Raw genomic sequence first — 22,194 nt, 5'->3', positions numbered from 1 at the left:
CCTTCTTCCTTTACATCTTCCAATCGCCAAATACAAGCTACCACTTTAGCTCGGTTTATTGCGAAAGGCTACTGTAGAAACCTGGCTGTGTATGTAGGTGTAATGGGCTCATCTTAAGCTGACGAAAACACAACGATTGTTTCAGGTGATTAAACACTTCTAAGAAAATACTTATGAATATTGTACTCCTTTTCTGCTAAAAGATCCTCCTACGTTTTCTGAGCTTTCAACCACATGGTCATTATTAGCAAATTATTAGCATTCCTACAGTAAAATTCTTTAAAACATTCACACACACACACACTCTCTCTCCGTCCGTCTCTGGCCACGAGCCCTTTTCTCTCTGGCTCTCCGTGTGGACTAATCAGCAGTAACAGTCCTCTGTTTTGACATCTAAGGAAGCCGAGCCATTTTAATTTTCAACTCGCAGAATAAACAACAGTTTCACCCAATCATCCATCCATCCCACTGTGCAGGAGTGTTTGCGCTTGACAGGGAATGTGATGCAGTGGTACACTGCTTGGCTGGGCACCGCAGTGTGGAGGTGCTTTAGTTGAAAGATGAGACCTTTACTGAGCCCATTGTACTGGGAAAGTTGATGAATGACAGCTATTCTCAGCAGTGTGTAGGACCGACCGTGCGTGCGCGTGTGTGTGTGTGAGCACGGGTTTGTATGTTTGTATGTGAGGGGGAGGCAGCGATAGATGGAGACCCCGTCGTGGAGTGTTGCCGTCGCGACACGTTCATTTGCTGTCTGCTGCTGTGCCTGTTTAAAAATGCATTAGAGCCAACTGCTGAAACGTCCATTTACATCTGTCACAGAAGTGAAGGAGGAGCGGGAGGCCCGGCGCTTACACATCATGGGTTTCAATATTTGCTCGAGCTATGGAGATAGATGGGATGTGCTGTCTGTGTGTTCCTTCACTGGCTTTCTCTTTTTTCATATAAATGCTTAACAGTGATTCTCACAGAGGAGATGATTTGAGGGGGAAAAGCACAGTCATCTGAGACTGTATATATTAACAGCACTGGAATATGAATATATGTCACTTTTGGTACCATCTATTGTATAACGAGGAATTGAACCTACAGCCAGAATGTAAAAGCTTTAACATGTGGTGACACAGAGAAAAGTGAGCATATCATAGTTTCCAGAATGAAACTGTTGCTGAATTTGCTTTTAGGTGTCAGGAAGCAAATATTTCTACCCTGTCTCCAACAAAATACCTTTTTACACTAATATTATATGCTAATATAATATATACTAACATTTGGAGCAAATGCAATTTAGTCTGGGTCACATTCGCAGGTTTTTTTTTTCAGCATTCAGCGCACGTTGTTTGCTGCAGGTTAAGGCTGTTAATTGCGAAAAGCTAATTGTTTTTGTTAATCATTAAAAAAAAAAAAAAGTGGTCAACCTCATACTTCAACATCCATTCTTCATTTCCAGATTATCAGCAATACTGATAACTGAAGGAAAACAAATACATAAAAGTGAGAATTTTTAAACCGCGACCTACTTCCTGAAAAACAAACTTCACAAAAAGAAATTAAAATGTCAGAGAACTGGTCACGGAGGTGTTATGTTCTTAAAGATAATTCTCTCACTTAAAAGTGCCAGAGCCCTGACATGGACCACTGATATCTCTAAGAGGGTTTGTCTCAATCTGGTGATTTCCACTCAAAGCCTGGTCTGAGGGGCCCGGGGAGATGGGCCGAGCTGAGCGGCCCACAGCGGCGGCACAGAGGACGGCAGCTCATTAAGAACCCGGGAAGCCAATGTTCTGGGATCCTTCCGTAATCTGGGGACCAATTAACTGTTTTCAGGAAAGGAGTCCCAGCACAATCAGCGCCTTCCCCACACCCTCAACCTCTCACAGCCATGAGGGTGCTTATCGGCTCAGAACACCCCACCGCACCGTCACCCTTCCCGCCACTTTGAGTCAACGCTGCAAAACAACCTCCACACGCTGTGCTGCCATGAAGCCGCTCCGGAAGACTATTTGTCAGTGATGAAGCTTACAGTGGAGCGTGAGACCCCCCCGGATACAGTGCTGGCCATTAGTTATTGCCTTCATCTCCTTAAATTGGCATATTGAAATAGATGCAAAGCCAGTGCTGTTGTCTAATCATAGAGTGGGCTGATTATTTATGATTGACATGCTCTCCAGATTGTTGGGTTAAACAGGGTCCCTATCTAAATTGCTAAATGGATGTTTTTCTGTCAGTTGTTGATGACGCAGCTGCGTGTTTGTCAGATGGTGTCAGTCAGATTTAGTGTCTGAATTAACCGCAGATCAATGCAGAATGTACTCTTAGACACTTTCTCCTGGATACAGTCGCCCTCACCTTCGCGAGAAGATTACTCACATTAAATGTCCCTTCGCTCATAACTGATGTCCAGAGAATACCTCCTTGCCGAGTTTGCATAATAGCATCCAGATGGCATGCAAGTGACTCAGTAATCTGACATTTGGCGTGGCATTTTGTTTCACATCGCACTTCCAAACATTACATCCACATACAGCACACAGGGGAGGCAAGAGAAGGCGCGCTGAGCTGACCACAAAGCACCTTGAACCCTGTGCCAAGGTTAAATCAGCTTTTGCAGAATCAATCAATCGTGGTCACATCCTCAGAGCTAACCATCAGATCATTGATTTCCAAGAATCTGCATTCTGTCCAGCAACTGAACAGTCAAGTCACGACACCCAGTCAGCTCTCTGTGGAAGGGGTTTGAGTGTGTGAGCGTGTTTGGCCACAGTCTCTTTTCTTTTTTTTTCTTCTATGAATCGGAAAGTCATTCTGAGAGCAGAGATGAGGCAAATGGAGCCCTGAAAAACAGACTGAAAAAGGGAGCTAAAATTAACCTGAAATACAACCAGACGAGTTCATCAGTTGCTTGAACAACTGAGCAACTTCGGGATGTGAGCACCCAAGGCTCTCAGATGCTCATCTGACATTCCTACAACAATACATGTTTGCACACTTTATGTTGGTGTTCCCTTTACCGTGTTTGCTAATTCCCTCAACTCTTAGGCACGATGTGTAACTTGAGCTTCAATCTTTTACTTTTTTTTTTAAGAATAAGTTTAGAAGAGTTTCACAAATGAACATTTGACAAAAAGGAAATGCAGCACCCAGCACACATTGTATGCACCAGATGTGAATAAGCATATAAAAGCAAGAAACCCTTTTACTGATTGGAAAATGCAAACTATAAGTAGATATGGTAGACACAGAGGGAATTCAAAGCACAGACAATACAGACAGATGGGCACAACTTCATGGAAACCCTAAAGGCTTGGTATCTCTTAACAACATATTGAGGGGGAATGGGGAGAAGTAAAGGGCTGCAGAGACAGAAGCACAGGATAAACTGACAGAAAGCAGATAAGAGACGGAAAAATATGAAAAAGGAGGATGCGGTGGGGCAGTGGGATGAAAAGAAGAGAGAAAAAGCAACATGGGCCAGTGATCACAAGGCACCCCACCCCCATCCCCACCCTGACTCCGTACCACCCACCCCAGATCTATTAGAGAGCCATCTTCAGCCGCTCTCTGCTCCACTCTCAACATGTCATCCCTCTCTAAAACCAACAGCCCTGCCATCCCATTAGCCCTGCCAAGTGGAGCTTCAGGAGATATGAGGAGGTGGAGGTGGAGGTGGTAGCGCCGGGGGGGGGTTACAGAGTGCGCTGCGCATGTATGTGTTTGTAAGTGTTTGTGCAAACTGTGTGTGACAGGCATGAATACAGACGTCTCCGTCCTATTGGCCGTGTTGACAGTCTTGGTGCTACCGACTCGTCCCTGCCCTCCTCTTCCAGCAGAAGAATGGGAGGGCAGGGACGCCACCACGGGCTTGACATTTAGAAAATGACAAAGAGCGTGCACATATAATCGCTAAATGTTAACTGCCATAATAGCCCCACTTCACTCAGCGAGCAGGGGACAAAGCTACAGGCCCCTGGACAGAAGTAGCTCCCACCTTCTCATTGATTTCACTGGCAGAGACGGAGGCTTAACTCTGACCCAATTGCAGCGCTGGTGATAATGCTTATAAGTTATATTTATAGCACTTCTAGCTCTGCTAATTTTAGCTTCCACTGCTCATTTTTAACTGAAAGGCTACTGTTAGTCAGAACTTGGACTTTGCATAGATAGAAAGGCTTAACCGGTATCTTTAAGTAAAAGTCTCATTTTCATGATAAGCGGCTGCTGTTTGATACGATTCGACCTATAGCTAGTTCAGAGAAGCCTGAGCAACTGCAGCTGTGTAAGAAGTAGAGGATGAACTGTGCAGCATTGGCAATAGCCGCCATGACAACAAGAAGAACGCCACCCTTCATCAGTATACATGAAACAACACTTACTTACATTGACAAGCTTGTACTGGCTGCTGTGGCAATACTGCGTTTAACGATGTGCCAATAAAGCGACACAGAATTTGAAAAACAGCAATGGGAACACGGTTTGACATGCAATATCTGTAAGTGTAGCACAAAAGCACTGTAGCGTTCCACTGACTGCATGCTACCAAAAGGTGTCAGTAATATAAAATGGAATAACTACAACTCGGGAGCGAACGTGAAAAAAAAGAAAAAGAAAAATAGAGAACAAAATGAAGAAACTGCTCAGATCAAAGGAGCTGAGAGGATTTTCAAGTCACTTCCACATTCCTGATCTCAGCATATATAGTCTGGCTCCTTCAAAATCACAGTTTAAAGCCACCATGTGTAGAATTTGTATGTGTTCTTTTTAGCATCTTCTAAATTATTCAGAAGGAACTGTTTCTGTTACTTGTTTCACAGCGGTTGTTGTATGCTGGCAAGAAAGAGCAGCAGCAATGTACGTGCTAACGGTAATTAGACTGAAAATAATGAGCTACGTGGGTCTGCAAGCTATCTCAGCTACTGATATCAAGAACCTCGTCGTATTTTTGCGTGTGTAAAATTGAAGTTTCCCACCACTAAATCCACCAGCTCCTGGAGAATGTGAGGGGGAACACTTTGCACATTGTCACAGCTTTCTTTTTTTGGGTCTCTTGTGGGAAGAAAAGTTGGCATGGAGAACTTGTTGACTCTCGTATGTATATTAGGAGCTGATGCATACAGACGAACAGTTGGTGCTTCATGTACGCTGTGATGTATTCACTGAGTCTGTTTGCGTTGCTGTTATCCACATGCCAACTTTTCCAGCTCCATTTGAAAGCTTTACTCACAGCAGTAACTCACGTACCATTAAGGCTTTGTCCTTACCGCAGAGGTCCAGATTTGTATTTGGCCTGTCAAATAAAGCATTAAAATTGCAACAAAAAAAAATAAAAATAGAAATTAAAAATAAATAGATTTTTTTTGTAATTTTCAGACTTTTTATGCGCAGATTGAAAATGTGCATAAAAACCGGTTTCAGAGCGTCGCACATCCACATCTGCAGTGTTTCTGGTGACCTGCTGAACAACAATATTCTCTCTGTTTTTAGCTCTGTAGAGTGTTGGTGATAATTCTCTGCAGGTTAGTCACCAAACGTTTCACATTATGAAACTGCAATGTTGATGTTAGATATTGATTAGAGTGGCTTTAATTGATTCAAACTCTGTGTGTGTATATAAGATAAAAGGGTTAGATTTTAAAAATGTTGACACAAGAAAACACTATCAACGTGTACTGAAGCATAAAAAAAAGCATTAGCTCACTTCAGTGTACCGCGGCAGCGTTATGAGCTGTTTCCACCGGTTTGTATGCTATTTAAGAAATGTGGTTTTTATTGTGGTGATGTGGTTTTATTGCAGCAATAACTATTTGTGTACCTGCAAATACAGTATATTGCTAAATTGCTGTGCTTGTCGGTTAATCTACATCTCATGTCTGCTAATGAGTGAAAACTAATTAACACACGTTTTAAATTGGTTGAAATGAATAGCTACACCGAAATACTCTGATATCATTATGCATTCATAGATAATAAATCCATTAACGAGTCACGAGAGCTGCAGATTGCAAAGTTCCTTGTGTTCTTCCGAGTGCAAGAAAATCCCTGTCCAGGCAGTTTCTGCCCATATTGCCAGTAAGTATCACTCTTTATCTCATAACTCACAATCACCCTCAAGACACCAAAGGCCAACCAGTTACTTGACATGTCGCTGCCTCTCCAGCTTGACAAATGTGTCTTGATAGTCTCAGCAGGGATGGGAAAGGGCAGGAGGTTGAGATGGACTTCATATCCAGTTCATTTTGAAATGTGATAGACAGTGAACCCACTGTGGACTATTGTGACCCTGTGTGTTAAGAGGCAATAAGAGATCCATTTTATTGAAGTGGTGCTCCATGATGTTCTTACAGAGCTCCTCTGGTTTCACTCTGTTCCCTCACTACAAAAGTCGAGGTGACTCACTGGGTTTAAAAGTAATAATCTTTTCTGAAAAATCAAACAGTATAACAGTATGGCATTTTCATCGGATGTCACATCATAGGAATAATACTCTAATCAAAAAGCCATTTCTCTCAACAGTTGATTGACATACCAACCGAATCCATTTGCGGGCTGTTGAAAAGCAGACTTCCATTGAGAGGAGGCGGAGGGCGAGGAAGAGGTAGAGGAGGAAGAGGAGGGTCCGTATATCTTAAGCAAGGATAAGCACAGATTTATCTGATGTCTTCTTAAAATAAAAGAAGTAACATCATCAAAACTGCCTTTATCCATGCCTTTATAGACCAGCCCTCCTCTCCACTGAGACGGACAGAGTCGAAGACTACGCACACCATAGAGGTAAGGACATTCATTTCAGTAAAGTGGACAACACACAGAAAAAGCTTCAGTGAAACAGTTCAAAACACACATTTCAAAGGGCAGGAATTAGAACAGAGTGAAAATGGGACCAGTTGGGTTTTAAGGCACAGCACAATGAAATAAAGAACAATGTGGGCCAGCTGCAGCAAACATCAAGAGGTACAGAATATTCTTATTTACATACAGCATGTCCTAGTTTGGTTAGTTTTTTTTCATTAATTAGGCCCAAACTCTACTCAGAAAATGGATTTCTTAGTTGAAAACAAAAACTGTACAATTGAAATCTCCTCTTTAGAATGTTTCCTTGTAAGCGAGCCCACATCATCACACCATTGATTTGAACAGAATCAGATAGGGGTGAAACGGTATGTGTTTAATTCTCTGTTGGATTAGCTTAATGCTGTCTAATGTGGTCACTGTTTTAGTACGTGAGGAGCATAAATTCTGGAGAGAGTCCCACTCAGAGAGCTTCAGCTCAGTCTTTCCAGGGCCAGAGGCCTGCTATGATGTCCCTGCACACGTGCCCTTTGGTCAGTCTGGTGCACCTTCAGGACTACGGAAAGGTGCCTGTGTTAAAACGAGAGGGAGTTACATAGTGTGACTATGTCCTGACAAACAACAGCTGATTGAGCCTCCTTGCACTGGTCTGGCAACCCCACTGTGACAAGTCCTAGCAGCATCCCCATCAGACCCCCTCACACTGTCATTTATATATTTCTGTTTGTGTAGAGATTAAACACACAAAGTGCAATGTGGTCATTTGTGCACTTAAGAGGAGCGGATAGATAGCCTTTGTGCTAAGCTAAGCTAAGATAATTGCCTCCTGGTTCCACATGAGAGTGGCATCAACCTTCTCATACAACTCTTGGCAAGAAGGAGAATAGCTTTAAGTGTGTAAGTGAATAATGAGCCTGCTGTACTCGTCTTAATGGACATTTTCTATGAAACTGTGGATTTTGTGTACCGTTCCACCCCTAGAACCAGCTCACACAGACTAGACTGCACACATGTACTCATGGGACAGACAGAAGAGCTAAATGTCAAGGGGAAAATACACAGGTTAGCCATATAGATAGATAGAGGTCAACAGGAAGGCACTGCACTACAATTAACACTGTGGGGATAAGCTGCCTCCAAACACTAATCAGGAGCCACACTTTACTTCAGATTACCACTATTATTCATTAACAGGCTCATTAGAGAAATGCAGAAATCATAAAAAAAAAAAGAAAGAAAGAAAGTGGTTAGAGGCAACTTTGACCCTTTAAGAAAGAACAGCCATCCCTACCATGGTGACTCTGGGAGCGGACCGGCCAATGTTTTTCTCCTAGAAAACAGAACCAAGTGGTTATTTATTAGAATGTGCTCCTTTTATGGTAACATAACAGAACAATACAGTCACATTGAACAAGCGGCAGTTGTATTTACACTGAAATGCAGGGAAAAGGATTCAATTCACACCAGTCTTTGCTGCTCCCAAACATTAGACAATAAAGCAGTACAACAGCTAAACTTTCTGAATAATGAGTCGTGTTTTTCCGACATGTCACAGCACCAGACGTGTGGACACACATGGAGCAGAAAGCCGCTGGAAAGGAGAACAATTTTAGCGCTCGGATATCGATTGTGTTACATTTTATCTTCCCATCAACCACTGGCTGATGCCACCTGACACCACGACACAAAGCATCAAGTCACCTCTCTCTCACACATACATTCTGACACACACACACACACACACACACACACACACACACACACACACACACACACACACACACACACACACACACACACACACACACACACACACACACACACACACACACACACACACACACACACACATAAAATGCCACCGAGCGTGGGCGAAGAGGAGAGAGGAGTTGGAATTTCAAGATGAAGAAAGAGAATTGGGGTAGCAGGAGAGGGGAAGAGGATAATGAGAAGAAGGGAGGGGGTGTAAAAAGTCACCGTTGTTCCCCGCACCCGGACACCACGGGGCTCCAGCCATGTGGCACTTTGATCCATCACTATTGATTTACCATCAGCTTCTCATCGCTACGGCCTCCCTCGCGGCAACACAAAGGTACAGGGATGTGTTCTCCCCAGCTCTGAACGATATGCACACTGGTATTGACCTTAAACCCAGTTATCCAAATGAACCTTTATAGCTTGGAGTACATTCATGACAGATGCAGCGCTGCTGTTGGCACATTGATGAGCACAAACTGCAGATTTTTTCCACATCAGGGTACTGATAACAGCAGGAGCTTTACATGAAATCCCCTGTGAGAGAAATATGCAAACAGCCCATCTCTGTAGTAAAATGCTAAAGTACACATAACATCAGTACCAGCAGAGTGAGGGCACATACTGTGGATTAGAACTGCACTGCTATATTCAATCCACTGTAGTGCACAGTGTCTCCTTTGCAGAAAAGCCCCTCTCATCAAAACAAGAATGCCTTAAGGCCGTGAACATTAGGTCTGGTCTCTTCTGTTTTAAATCACATTTAAAGAAACGTCAAGAAATTAGTAAAACATAGCATGCATGCATTTAATATTTATCTCACTGTCTTTACCTGTTAATGCATCTAGAAAGAGTTTTTACTATTAAAGGGCTATTACATGCAATCCTCAACAATTACTGACATTGCCTGTAGTTGTCATCATCAATTAGGTTGTGTCGTCCAAACGTTGTCTGCTGAACAGGTGATGCATCACAGTAAAAGCAATTTAAATTGTACTGGAAGATTTTGTTTAAGAATTTCATCATATTTTTTAATTCGTATACTTTTTGTCGAACAGTTTGAGCGCACAGATCTCCAATTCCCACTTCCATTGGTATTTCTCAGATCTTTCAGTGTTGTTCTGACCAAATGAAGGAGTGAAATCTGTACTCACTGTACCTTAGAGGAACAGAAACAGACCACTAACGTTAATTTCTTAAAATACTCTGTTAGGCAGGGCTACTGGAGATTCCTACAAGATGACCTTGAGCATTACTCCAGTCAATACCTTATCGATGGCTTGATAAATCCATCAGACATGTAATGCAAGGCTGATTTATTGATGCTTGTGGAATATTCCCCCCAGAGGACAGACTCCGTATCTGATGCCTGGTGAGAGGGGGATAATGAGGATGATGCAGATAGTGTGAGACACGGTGGACCCATTGAACTCTACTCTGCAGGTTTGAGGAAATCTGTAGCTGCTTTAAACCTGTTATAGTAGTTACAGCATGTATTCCCATTGCTTTGACTGAAGTAATGCAGGCAATTCATCTGTTTGTGATCCTGCTATGAGCTGCAAAAGACCAAAGCATTCCATTCACAGTCTTTCACACATCAGCTTACCGACCTGAGTGTTCCTGCAAGGTTATTTAGAACCACAATGTGACAAGAAACCTTGATGCCCGAGCATTAGTTACAGTTCTCCTGACTCAACATAATGCGGCATATTTATGATGCGTGCAGTGTTTTAGTCAACAGAAAGTTGTAACGCTGAAGAGTGCTACAGGAAGATTCAGCATTTCCCTTCAGCACCGCACAAGCAAACAATCGTCTCATTTCACAGCGCTGCCGTGTAAAACAGTCAGCCGTTTTCTTGCAATACAGGGAGAAGAGATACATCAAAAGGTTTAGAAGCGACTGTCAGTCGATGGATTCCATTTATAAAAGTGAGACTTTTAAAGCAGGACTCAAATGACATAAGTGTAGATGGCAGCTCAACAGTAAACAGCATTGCTTATGCTCCTTAATTGGAACAGGACTGTGTTTTTGCAGTCAACTGCTACACCTACATGAAGTCTGCAGGAGGGATGTTGGCTGGAACAGGCAGAAATTCCTGACTCCGGTGTGGAAAGACAAGTGCGAGTGGAAAGACTGCAGAGGAGTCAGTGCCCTGAGGAGACCTCCCTCCCAGGGCAAATCTACTTGCCAGCATGCCTACCATCAGCGCTTAACAATGTTTTCTCCGATTTTCAGCCCAAGGTAACTCGTTCTACACGGGCTCCGCTGCAATCCCTGCCACCCTTACCCCGGATGGCCTTGACATATCAGCAGGGCTATCTTCTGGAAATCAATGATGTGGACTCAGGCCCACTAAAATGTCAGCCGCAAACGTGCCATGCGTTCACAATAAACACAGAACCAAGGTAAGACGAGTCTTCAAGAAGCACTGACGGCAACACTTCACTCTTCTGTAGGACACTGTGTGCAGCTGAAAGCCATTTGGCCCACTCAGTCTTCACTGAGCTGAATATGATTCACAAAATACACAAAAGTAAATGTGTTTTTTCTAAAACTTCATCTAGCAGCCACAGCTGGGAGTTTCATTGATAGTAATGCCAGCGACATTAAGGCTACATGATGGAAGCAGTGACTCCAGGGGCCGCTGCTGTATTCTGGTGTATGTTGCAATACTAGCTAAATGTTTTTTTATGACTGTCGGACTTCAGATACTCTTGCATTTCATATTAACGTATAATGTAGCACATGTAATGTGTCATGATTCATGTTTGCTAACGGTGGCAATGCATTCCCCTCATGAGCCTGGAAACTGCATTCAAACAAACTGAACATCCGTGTACAGTATGTGCTAACTCAGGGCTTTCAGTGTGCCACAGTAAAGCCACTGTTAGCATGCCTGACTGTGGGACTGCCTCGCTGCTGAAAGATCGCCAAAACTGTGCTCTCTTCATGCCCTTTGGCCTGTCATTACAATACAGATTTCAAAGTTTTGATTTCCAAAATGTGCATTTCTTTGTCATCCACCACCCCGGTTGTTGATTTCTTTCAATCAACACCTGACTGAGCGAAGACGCGCTTGGTTTCTTGCTTCGCTAATCACGGAACATTAGCATATTAACAAATCAATTGGCACGAAGGAGCGCCTCTCTCTGTACCTGTGGCAAAACACTGGGTGCAATATTATGTAGCGTACTGAATGTGTGATTTGTTTCACACCCCCCACCCCACCCCCACCCCTCACCCGACACATACACACACACACACACACACACAAACACACACCACAGCTCCCCTGCTGGGTGTGTTGGATTGCTATCAGTCCCTGAGAAAGCTGCTTACATAACCACGCTGCCAGCACCAGCCCACGTCAACCTCCATATTAGATGATAGCATCTTAAATGGCTTTTTGACAATGTTGCATCTCACTTGCAGTTTACGAAGACAAGGCCACTTAGGAGCGTGGGTGTGTGCATGAGAGCGAGGGTCCCTGTGATGGCTGTGTTATTCCTTTTCATTACACACCATCTTTTGATTTTACATCACTTACAGGCAAAAGGGGATGATGTCGATTGTTCCGCAGAGAAAGACGAAAGCTGTTCGGCCAACTTCAGGAGCAAAAAATAGTTCTGATTCATCCGTGTAGTAGCTCATGCAATTGTTTAAGACATATTCTCAGGGGCTTGAAAATAACGATGTTAAATATTTATGCTGAACTGGTTCAGGGTTTGGGATTGTAAGGCATGAAAGCCGATCGTGACGCGATTAACAAAAGCAGAGTACAAAGTTGCTTGAGTTTACCGGTCTTCTTGCACGGGAGGGAAAAAAGCTTTCTTCATTAACTCTCCATCTCATACAGCAATCCCCCAAGCCCAGATAGAGCTGGGCGAGCGAGCAAGGGAAAGATTAAGGGGGGAGGGGGGGGAGTGAGAGCAAAGATTCGATAAAGAAGGGGAGAGTCTTATTTCAGTGCTTCACACACTGCTGGATGATCAAAGTAGAAAATGCTGTTTTAATTCCAAGAATCATATCTCATCTCCTGTCCACAAGCTCATTATAGAGAATTATGCTGCAGGACAGAGGGGGAGAGAAGAAGAAGAGAAGCAGAGACAGAAGAGGCGCACTTAAAAAGCCCCCAAAATCCAGCTAGTCTACTACAGTGTAGTGAATACTCATTTTTCACTAAGCACTGATGCACACCTAACCTCTCTCCACCTCTTATAGACGCTGTAAATGGACTAAAGTGGCCCCAGCATCTCCCAGAGACGAAGGGGGCCAGCGTTGATTACAATATCATTTGACATGAACATTATCAGTTCGACATAATAATATAGGAAACATCCGTCCTTTTCACTGCTTTCATCGCTCAGCCCAGGTCCATCAAAGTCATCTCTGACAACTCTGACGCCACCACACACACACACACACACACACACACACACACACACACACACCACATCGTCTGAATTCATTACCTGTGGGGACAGAAATCGAGACGCTGCGGGTGAAAAAGCAGCCAACCAATGGTTAGAGGTAATCACTGCATTTACCATAAAAAACACCGTTAGTGCAGCAGCTGCATGGAGCCTGCCGAGGGTTCACGCACCCTCCAATCCAAACTAGACGTAAATAAGACAACTTAAGAGTTACTGGAAGGTGTTTTTTTCCTCTAAGCCCCCAAAATATTGAAGTGACAGAGCGTTATGGGATCAATCACATAATTCTGTCCACACTAAGGTGGGACATGGGACATTTTTTTTTTACAAATGCTCTCAAGAGTGGATAAATCTCAAAATGGCAGTTAAAGTAAAGAGACAACTTCCTGTAGCTTCTAACACTGTCTGTGATATCCTATTTTAAATGTCACTATAGAGGATCACACCTGACAGCAGTTGGAATGTAGCAGTATTTATGTTGTCAGGTGACTTCACAGCGTTGTGACCAGTACCTCAGAGCTACTGTTCACCTGGTTAACAGGCAGCATTTAAGAGCTGAGATCCAGTCACTGTTTCATGCTCCTCCAGCTTTATGATATATATATTTAAATGCAACTACTAAACTTTGAGTTTTCTGCATTTAATCACCAGATTTAGCGGTTTGAGTGTGATCTGACAAGCTGAAAAAACTAGTGGATGTAGACATATGCAGCTGTAATCTGTAACCCCTTACACCACTTAATACTGAATGGGTTACTGCCCAACACGATACAGAAAGAAAATATTAATCTACTCTTGAATAAATGTATCAACATCTACAATGTTTTATTGCCAAGTAAATGTCTCTGAATGAGTTTATAGCACTAATTCAGAGTGTAATGGATTAGTTTTGGAAGAATCTAACACCCCCAGCTGACTGAGGCCACAACTGATGTCTGCTTAATAAAAAAAAAAAAAAAATCACTGTAAATCCAATCCCCCAAAGTAGATGAGCGGCCACAGGATGACACCTGATGTCAGGTTGCACGGCGGCGATGGGTATCGAGGCGTGACCGTCCCGAAAAAACGACCCACCCACTCCTGACGCCGCTTGTGTTTTTTTTTTTTCCCCGTGTGAGCGAGCAACAGACGCAGATACCCGAGCACAGTGTGCACATCCATCCATCCATCCATCCATCCATCCATCCATCCATCCATACATTACTCCTCCAGCCAGCTCCCCATTCAACAGCACAATCAGGCTCAGCAGGGGCTCCGGTCTCCAGTCATTACAGCCAGTTAATTCTAAACTCATTAACAATGGAGCCATAACAATAGTGCACACAAAAGCAGAAGGTGTGGGTGGACTGCTTTCACGCAGGAGGGGGAAAAAAAGAAGTGTTGGGTTTTTCATAATCAACTGTCAGTCATTTGCTAAGATAAAGGCTTCTTTAAGTCTGCATAGGGGACAGAAGCCCACAGTTGCAATTTAATTACCATTTTGCTGGAGTTTTACAAAAGAAACATAAGTATGCAGTGTCATGACTACGGAGGATTGGCTTCATGAATAGAAATGTGTTTCTACAAAAGACAGAGGAGAGAGTTGAATTAAAGCCTTGACATATTCATTGAAAGTTACAATTTTTCTGCCTCCTCTGGCCTCCTGGTTGAATATGGAATAAAAAGACAAAAGAATTGAATGAATACTAACCAGTCTTCTCTGTACTGGGAGAAAATGTCAGTGACCTTTTATGCCCTCTAGGATTTTCTCAACCAACCTCTGCTTTGTTTTGGCTTTTGGTCATTTTTCAATTACCATAAGTGAAAAAGTAATTTTTTTTGAAGAATTGAAGAACATTTAAATAATCCCAAATAAAATCTTCAGAGTCATGTTATGGTCCTGGATGCGACAGACAGGATATCCCGCTTCAATAGCAGCATCGCACAGCCCGGAGCACAAAGGCCAACATCACTTGACAAGGTGTGCAACGAGCGAGGCGTGAGTGAGACAAATCTGAATATTGATTGAGTCCATTTAATCCACCTCGGTGCCTATTGATATGTCAATCATCCTGCTAAATCTAGTAAAGCGTATCAGTCTCGCAAGCAGAACAGCGGCCCAAGGACACCACTCTTTTCTGTAGTGTTTTAATTGCTGTTGGCACTGTACGCCGTGACTCATGGTAATGAGTTAATGAAGTCATTGAGATTTAGTGAGCAGCCACAGGCTACGGACCTCCTGCCGAGAATAGTGCACCATTCAATATGGCTTTATTAACATTTCAGAAAAGTGCCACTAGTGACATCGGCCGCCCTGATCACAGCTATTGTGATTGATTTTGTGGCTCTCCAGATCAGACTAGAGGGAGTAAGGGGGGCAGGGTAACTTGGGTGAGGCTTACGGCACCATATGTAGGCATTTTAATATTTCATTGTGACTGCGTCTCACAGGGAACTAAGTCCTTTTCTCTTTTTTTCTTTTTTCAGTTCACTAACGCCACAACATATGCAGCACCCATAGAGAGTGCTCACCTATGTAGACATTTTCATGTTAATTGTCTTACAGCACTGATTCAATGTGACTTTTTCACCATCTATTGCAAACTCAAGGGATGGCAATGTCTGCCGGTGAGACAGTCCACCACTTTGGTCCGATGGATAGCCATGGATTTTTGTACACATGATACCTGGATGATGAATCCTAATTTGAACTCCTGACTTTTCATCTAGTGCCTCCATGAGGTCTTTTTAATGAAACATCAAATCAACTTTTGGTTGATTTACCATGAAATTTGGTTCAGGCACTCAGATCCGCCTCAGGATGAATTGTAATAACTTTAGTGATCCTCTGACTTTTCATCCAGCACCACCATCAGGTCAAAGTTTTGAATTGTTCAGCACTTTGGCTTTTGACCAAATAACTGCAAAACTAATGACATTTCCCATCAGCCTCAGCTGTACAGAACTCTTTCTCACATGGCGTGCTACGGTTTGTCAGGAGAAACTTCTGTGGCCTGAAGAGGACAAAGAGCTGTTTGGCCAGAGCTTAAAACTGACATGAAAACTTCCAACAGTTACATTTTTTATGTTACATGAATTAGATAATAAAATTCAGCAACCACAGAAAGCTTTTTGGACGGTACTTTAATACGTTTTTTTGGGATAAATTTCCGGCTGAGACTGTACGGTTGTGATAGGGCACACCCTGTTTCAACACTGTGTGCACACATTCAGAACATCGTCACCATGAAAATGTCATGAAATGGTGTGGGAATCTATTCTTTGTATGATATTTAGTTTTAATTATAATGAAATCAAATTTGCTGTGTTTGAATTCCATCCAGTCTAGAAAAACGGTGACTCATCCCACAACAACAAGGAAACAAAGGTAGGAGCATGTTGTGTGTAAATATATTTATGTGTCATTTCACGTATTATTTGTACATCAGGTAATTGGATGAAGCGTTGCAGAGCGATCAGTATTCTACGTGAGCAGCTGAGGTCAGGCAAGCTCAGTCAGAGGCAGGGGAGATATCTGACAGAGCCTTCCTCTGATCTAATTAAGTAATAACCCTCGCTGAGAGAAAACCAGAATGAGCAGAGAAGAAAATCTATAGAATTCATTTCCAGAGATGCAGTGGCAATTTGTTCCAAAATGACAAATATTGCATTCGTTAGATGTACAAAAACATAAATCATCTTCTGAATTTGTTATGGGGCAAAGGACCCCATCTGACGGTCTTTTTTTTTTTTTTGCCAAATGATCAAATTAGAGCTTCTTCTACAGTTGATACCCTGACTCTTTTAGCGTTGGAGTACTCCTGACCTGGAAAATCCAGGGTTCCTTGTGCAAATATTTTGGGCACCTGTTGAGACCAACAACATCCTGCATAATTGAGAGGCACTTTGGAGAAGAGGGCAGGGAGAGGCCAGCCTGCAGATTGCAAGGTGATGGGACCGGGGACTCCTGCGGTTGGAGAGGAAATGTTCCCCACAGTGTGAAATTACAACAGCACAGCCCAAACTGCAACACAAAACAACTTCAAATATCTCAGATTTGTAAAGAAAACCAGGAAGTCATTTCTGCTCCCATTCATAATGCAAACCATCAAAGGGACCGGTAAGCCAAGGACGCCCGCTTGTGGCTTTTGTTTGGGCGAAACACATCAAACTCTCTGACAAATAGTTTTTTGATGGTGTGCGAGCAAGGAATTTTCTTCCACCTTTACTCTGTTGATATCATGTGGGGAAACAAATTGAAAGATGACTGAAGTGGAAAATGACTGTTAGTATATTGGAACTCTGTATGAACTGGTGAAGCATTGTAATTATGCACCAGAGCCAAGCATGAAATGTTTACCCAGAGATACAGCTTCAGGAATGCGCAACACGTACATGTCAGTGTATGAAATACAATGGGTCTTTATGGGTGTCTTTAATTATTACATTCTGCAGCTCCGGAGCCAACGTGCTCTCCCTGCCTTTGACAAAGCGTCATATTTCACGTTGGCACACGTTTCAGTCAAATGAGAGCGAGTCAGGTTGATAGATCGAGGGTCCGTACAGATGATGCATTTCCCCTGTGATTGCTTTCATAGCCATTACTCACAGCACAGGGTGATTAGTAGGCCGGCGGCTGACACCTCTGCTTGTGCCTCACGACGCAGCCGTCGCATAGGAGGGTCCAGTTACCTCGGCCACAACACCGATCTTTGATCGCTGGGCTCAATCAATGGACCAAAATAATGGATCGTGTGCATTTCTATCAATCAGCCCATCGGGGGAAGGAAGTCATGAAGGACGGGCAGCAGCCATGCTATTTATGAAAGAGGCTGGAGGGCTTTTAGAAATATCACTCACATTCTGTCTCCTGGATGTCATTGTATTACCTGTCAAAGGTATTTTGGGAGGAATATGTCTGTGCTGACCTTGACTAGCCTCTGCACGCAATGAGAGAGAGAGAGTGAGAGAGAGAGAGAGAGAAACAGTAACAAAATGTTAGCTTGACCCTTTAACTGAGGTTACATCCACTGACACCAGCCTGTTTGAGACATCTAGACTGCTGGGGCTGTCACTCTATCAAGAAATCAAGTTTGAGTGAATGACAAGAAACACTCACAGTAAACAGTTTGCATCCATTGGTATGCAGCTTCATCCTGAACTACGCTGTTGGGCTGATGTTCAATTCATTCATCCTGCCTCCACTGCTACCATCACCAAGTCATCTATGTTTTTCTCATGGTGACGTCACTGTAAGGCAGCAAACAGCCTCACCTTTTGTCATGCTTTCTCTAATCCAAAATATTCCCATGCTTCAGTTTGGTGTCGTAACTAATTGTTAAGCACAGCTTGCCAGTTTTTGCCTTTTTTTTTTGTGAGCTAAGAAAACATCAACTGCCTAATTTGCTGATAGCTTGATAGGTCATGCAGCAACAGAGTGATGGTGCATTTTACAAATGCCCTCGCTGTTGTGCTGTGAATTTTGAAATCAGACAGTGCACCACAGGGTAGCTATTTACCAGCTATGTCAGCTATGTATTTGTACCACTTTCTAATAAGTCATCTTTTACAAATGGTTAAAGCTGCAGGAGCCGTTCTAATGCTGTTATACTGTACGGTGGCAATGCCATGAGAATTATGTCCTGTTTTCTTTGCAGACGGGTGGACCTGTAAAGCCCTTTAAGATAAAGTACGGTGATTTAAGGCTCTGAACTGGAATTAGCTTCAGCCTTTGGCTACGGTTAGCAGAAGGCTAAACTATTAGACCTGCTTTCATAGTAAACCCACAAACAGAAAATATGGAAGAGGTGTTATAATAATGTTCCATCCATGACACAACCTAACAATCTACTGCAGCACATTTAGACATTAGAGGATAATGAAGCAGCATCAGTTCTGTCCATCTCTAAAGCACTTTGCCTTTATTGGCTTAATTGCTGTTATTGTCAGCCTCCCTTTCAAGTCTTTTTTGGGTTGCTTTGCAGTGAAGACAGTTGTAGCCAATATTGGAATAGCAACTTTTTTCTGCAGGAATTTGGCTTTGACCAGCATCTGAGGAGACGTGCATGCACATCCACATTTGTAGAACTGTCAATGGAAATGTTTGTTCTCTGAAGGGAAAGGGGGTTTTGCTTGATTAAATACACTCCCTACCCTAGTTTTTTCATGCTTTAGGACTGCGTTTAAAGCCATTAATAAGAACACCTTTTGGTTTGCAAAGTGACTCAAGTCATTGAAAAAAAAAGTAATTAATGAATGAACAAATGTTCTTCACTTCCTATGCCATCAAGTCTGCAGTTACTACAGTTAAATATTACTAGTTCTTAATATGGGATAATGGGTCTAACTTTATATTCGACCACCAATTCACCAACTATGTTCACCCGCTAACTTGGTAACTGTGTCTGTCTGTTGTTTGGTCCTGAGCAGTTAGTCAGAGTTGTTTTGTCGTGACGCAAAAGAGCGAACCAAAGCTTGTGGGTCAGACAGATACTCAAAGTAAAGCTCCATAAAGCCGAGGGGGGATATAGATTCTGCTAATAATTCTCTGAAGGTTCATCACTATACAGCAACTTTTCACATTTGATAAATTATTCTTTGTCAAAATATTGATGATAGCTGCTTTAAAGATGCTAAGCATGCATGCTCTTAGAGCATCGAGAGATTTCTGGGGGGTTAGGCTCACTGTCACTCATTTTTCACTCACTCTCACTCATTTGGTGTAATTAGGCAAAAAATAATCCATAATAATAACATTTCAGCACATTCAAGTGGTCTGAGAGAAAACTTCCGCCTCTCCTCCATGCTGTGTTTTCAGGCGACAGAAGACTTTAGACAGTCACCGGTCCTCCCAGAGAAAGAGCGTTCCTATTGGCTGTTCTACAAACACACATGAGCGTGCGCATCCCTTCAGATGCTGGTGAAAGCCTGATTTCATGGCAGAAAAAGCTACTAGTCCAGTGTGGCAACAATTGCCTACACTGCAAAGCAACCCAGACAAAGGACGGACAGACTTATCGCAAAGAGAGTCTAAAAGAGAGGCTGAAAATAAATGCCATAAAGCACGAGTCAATATCAGAGACAGAACTAACTGGATTTCATAATATCTGAGCTGAAGTGATTTGTTAGGTTGGGTCATAGATTTAATGTTATCATTAGACCTCTTATAATACATCTATATGCTGTGTATGTAGGTTTACTATGGAAGCAGACCATGAGTGGCTATGTTGAATGTTGTTAATAGTTCCAAACTGGCTGGCGGCTGTGGGCTAATTTATATTTATGTACATAATGTTCTATAAGGGCATCAGGATCATAATCCAATTGGGATTGAAGCTGCACAATTTCCTGTAATATCTAAATGTGCTACAGTGGGTTATTAGCTTATATACGTTGTGTTGAATGCTGCTAACTGTTCAGCCTTCTGCTACTTCTGCGAATAATTACAGGTCATGTTTATGGAGCGATTGCTAACGTAACATTAGAGCCTGAAATCAGGCCGTGTATATCATGTCAAATGGCTTTACAGGTCCACGTGTTTGCAAAAAAGAGCAGGATGGTAATTGTCATAGAGCTGCTGCCGGGGATCACAAACACAGTCGGAATGATGAGTATTTTCCTGAGCTGTCTGTGCTCGTCAGGCAGAAAGGGGAGAGCTTTGCTTCTTTATTTGTTGCCTTTTCCACATTTGTGCGCACCACACCTTTAATATAAAATACCTACATATGTCTTCTCCAACTCTGATTGTTGAAGTTTGTATTGAAGTTTTCAGGCTTTTTAAGGGCACACAACTGATTACTAATTATATTTTAACTATTAATAAAGCCATTACTCACTCAATACATATCAGTCTAAATTAGACCGACCTATTCTGATGCTGCAGCTCTAATTTCTTTATGTATCATAATTGTTGGATGGCGCATGGACATCAGTGAGTGTAAAATGGAAGTTGTCTTTCTTTGCACAAATACATCAGCTCCAGACAAGCTCCATACTCAAATTCAATTAGAACAAATTAGACTACATTAGTGATGCCCTATTAAATGATTAGGGGGAGTAACTTCAAAGAACACTTACATAAGACCTGTTTTCATGAACGTATCCTTAAGATCTTCTACCATGCAAATGTGTGACCTTTCAAATTGAGACGATTCACTTCTCTTAAGAGGACGGGAAAATGGCAATGAGTTTCCTCAATTAGTGTTCCTAAAAAAAGAGCCTAAGATGGCAGCCTGAGGTCGTTGCACTGGACGAGATCGTTAGCCAACTCAGCTGCAGCGCCCTCAGAAATAGGTCGTGCCCTTGGTTGGTCCCTTTGCTCAACCAAGACATCCCATTTAGTCATGAAGTCTGTCATGTGACCCTGATTCTGCACTAATCACAATTTAAGTGCATCACAACAATACACAATGTGGATTTTAAGATCTTCTCAGGCCATTAATTAAAAACAGGACAGTATAACATCAGCACGACCATAAAGCCACTGGGCTCTGCAGAGTCACTTATAGCTAAAAGGCTAATGAGCTAGCTAAAAGGCTTGAAGTCAATGAGCCGCCAGAGCAGTAGATATCATCTTCTGGAAACATTTTCCATTTTTTACTATATTTCCCAGGGGGCATTATGGCAGCTGCATGGCTGATTCCTCCTGGTTTAATTTAATATCTTCATGCTTCTCTAGATTGCTATATCTGCCAGATAAACTACCATGGTCACGGGAGAGATGGAGAGGGGAACAATGAAAAGTCAGGTGGAGTTTGGGCCAAAATCTGGCCCAACTGTGTTCCAGAGAACAGAGCTGGACAACATCAACTCCCACTGCTGCTCAGGTGGGTTTGAGCACTCAGAAGTAATTCTTCAGATAATTCAATTTAACTTCCAGCGAGCAAATATTGACTCACTCTCATGTAAACATTTAATTTTCTCGGAACAGCTGATTCTGGGTGATAAAAGGACCAAATACTAATTACAGAGGATTACTAATTTATGTTTGAGCTAATTAATAATGTAAAAGTTACTTTTTGCATGGCCCAAGAGTATCATTTCCTAACATCACCTCTTGGCACAAATAGAGATTGTCTGACTCATTCTGTCCTCTAGTATACAAAATAAAGCTATAGAGCCAGATCAGCTGTCATGTGACTCTCCTCATCCAGGGAATGAAGACAGGCGTGAATTTTATTACCTCTCCCCCCGATGGGCCGCAAAAGAGTTCTGAGCTGTTTAGACTGAATCAGATGCAGT

At 42.6% G+C, this 22,194-nt stretch overlaps 1 protein-coding gene across 1 annotated transcript in view; it reads right to left on the bottom strand.

The window, feature by feature from the left end:
• The window catches only part of shisa6 (shisa family member 6), a 57,688-nt gene that overhangs the window by 9,721 nt on the left and 25,773 nt on the right, over nucleotides 1-22,194 (bottom strand). The window contains exon 4 of the mRNA XM_070851616.1: nucleotides 8,078-8,116. Within this exon, the coding sequence (XP_070707717.1) occupies nucleotides 8,078-8,116 (39 nt within the window). The remainder of the gene's footprint in view (nucleotides 1-8,077; nucleotides 8,117-22,194) is intronic.

Source organism: Pempheris klunzingeri, chromosome 20 (genome assembly GCF_042242105.1).
Source record: "Pempheris klunzingeri isolate RE-2024b chromosome 20, fPemKlu1.hap1, whole genome shotgun sequence".
Taxonomy (NCBI): domain Eukaryota; kingdom Metazoa; phylum Chordata; class Actinopteri; order Acropomatiformes; family Pempheridae; genus Pempheris; species Pempheris klunzingeri.
The sequence above is the reverse complement of the archived record's forward strand: the minus strand, read 5'-3'. Positions and strand labels throughout refer to the sequence as shown.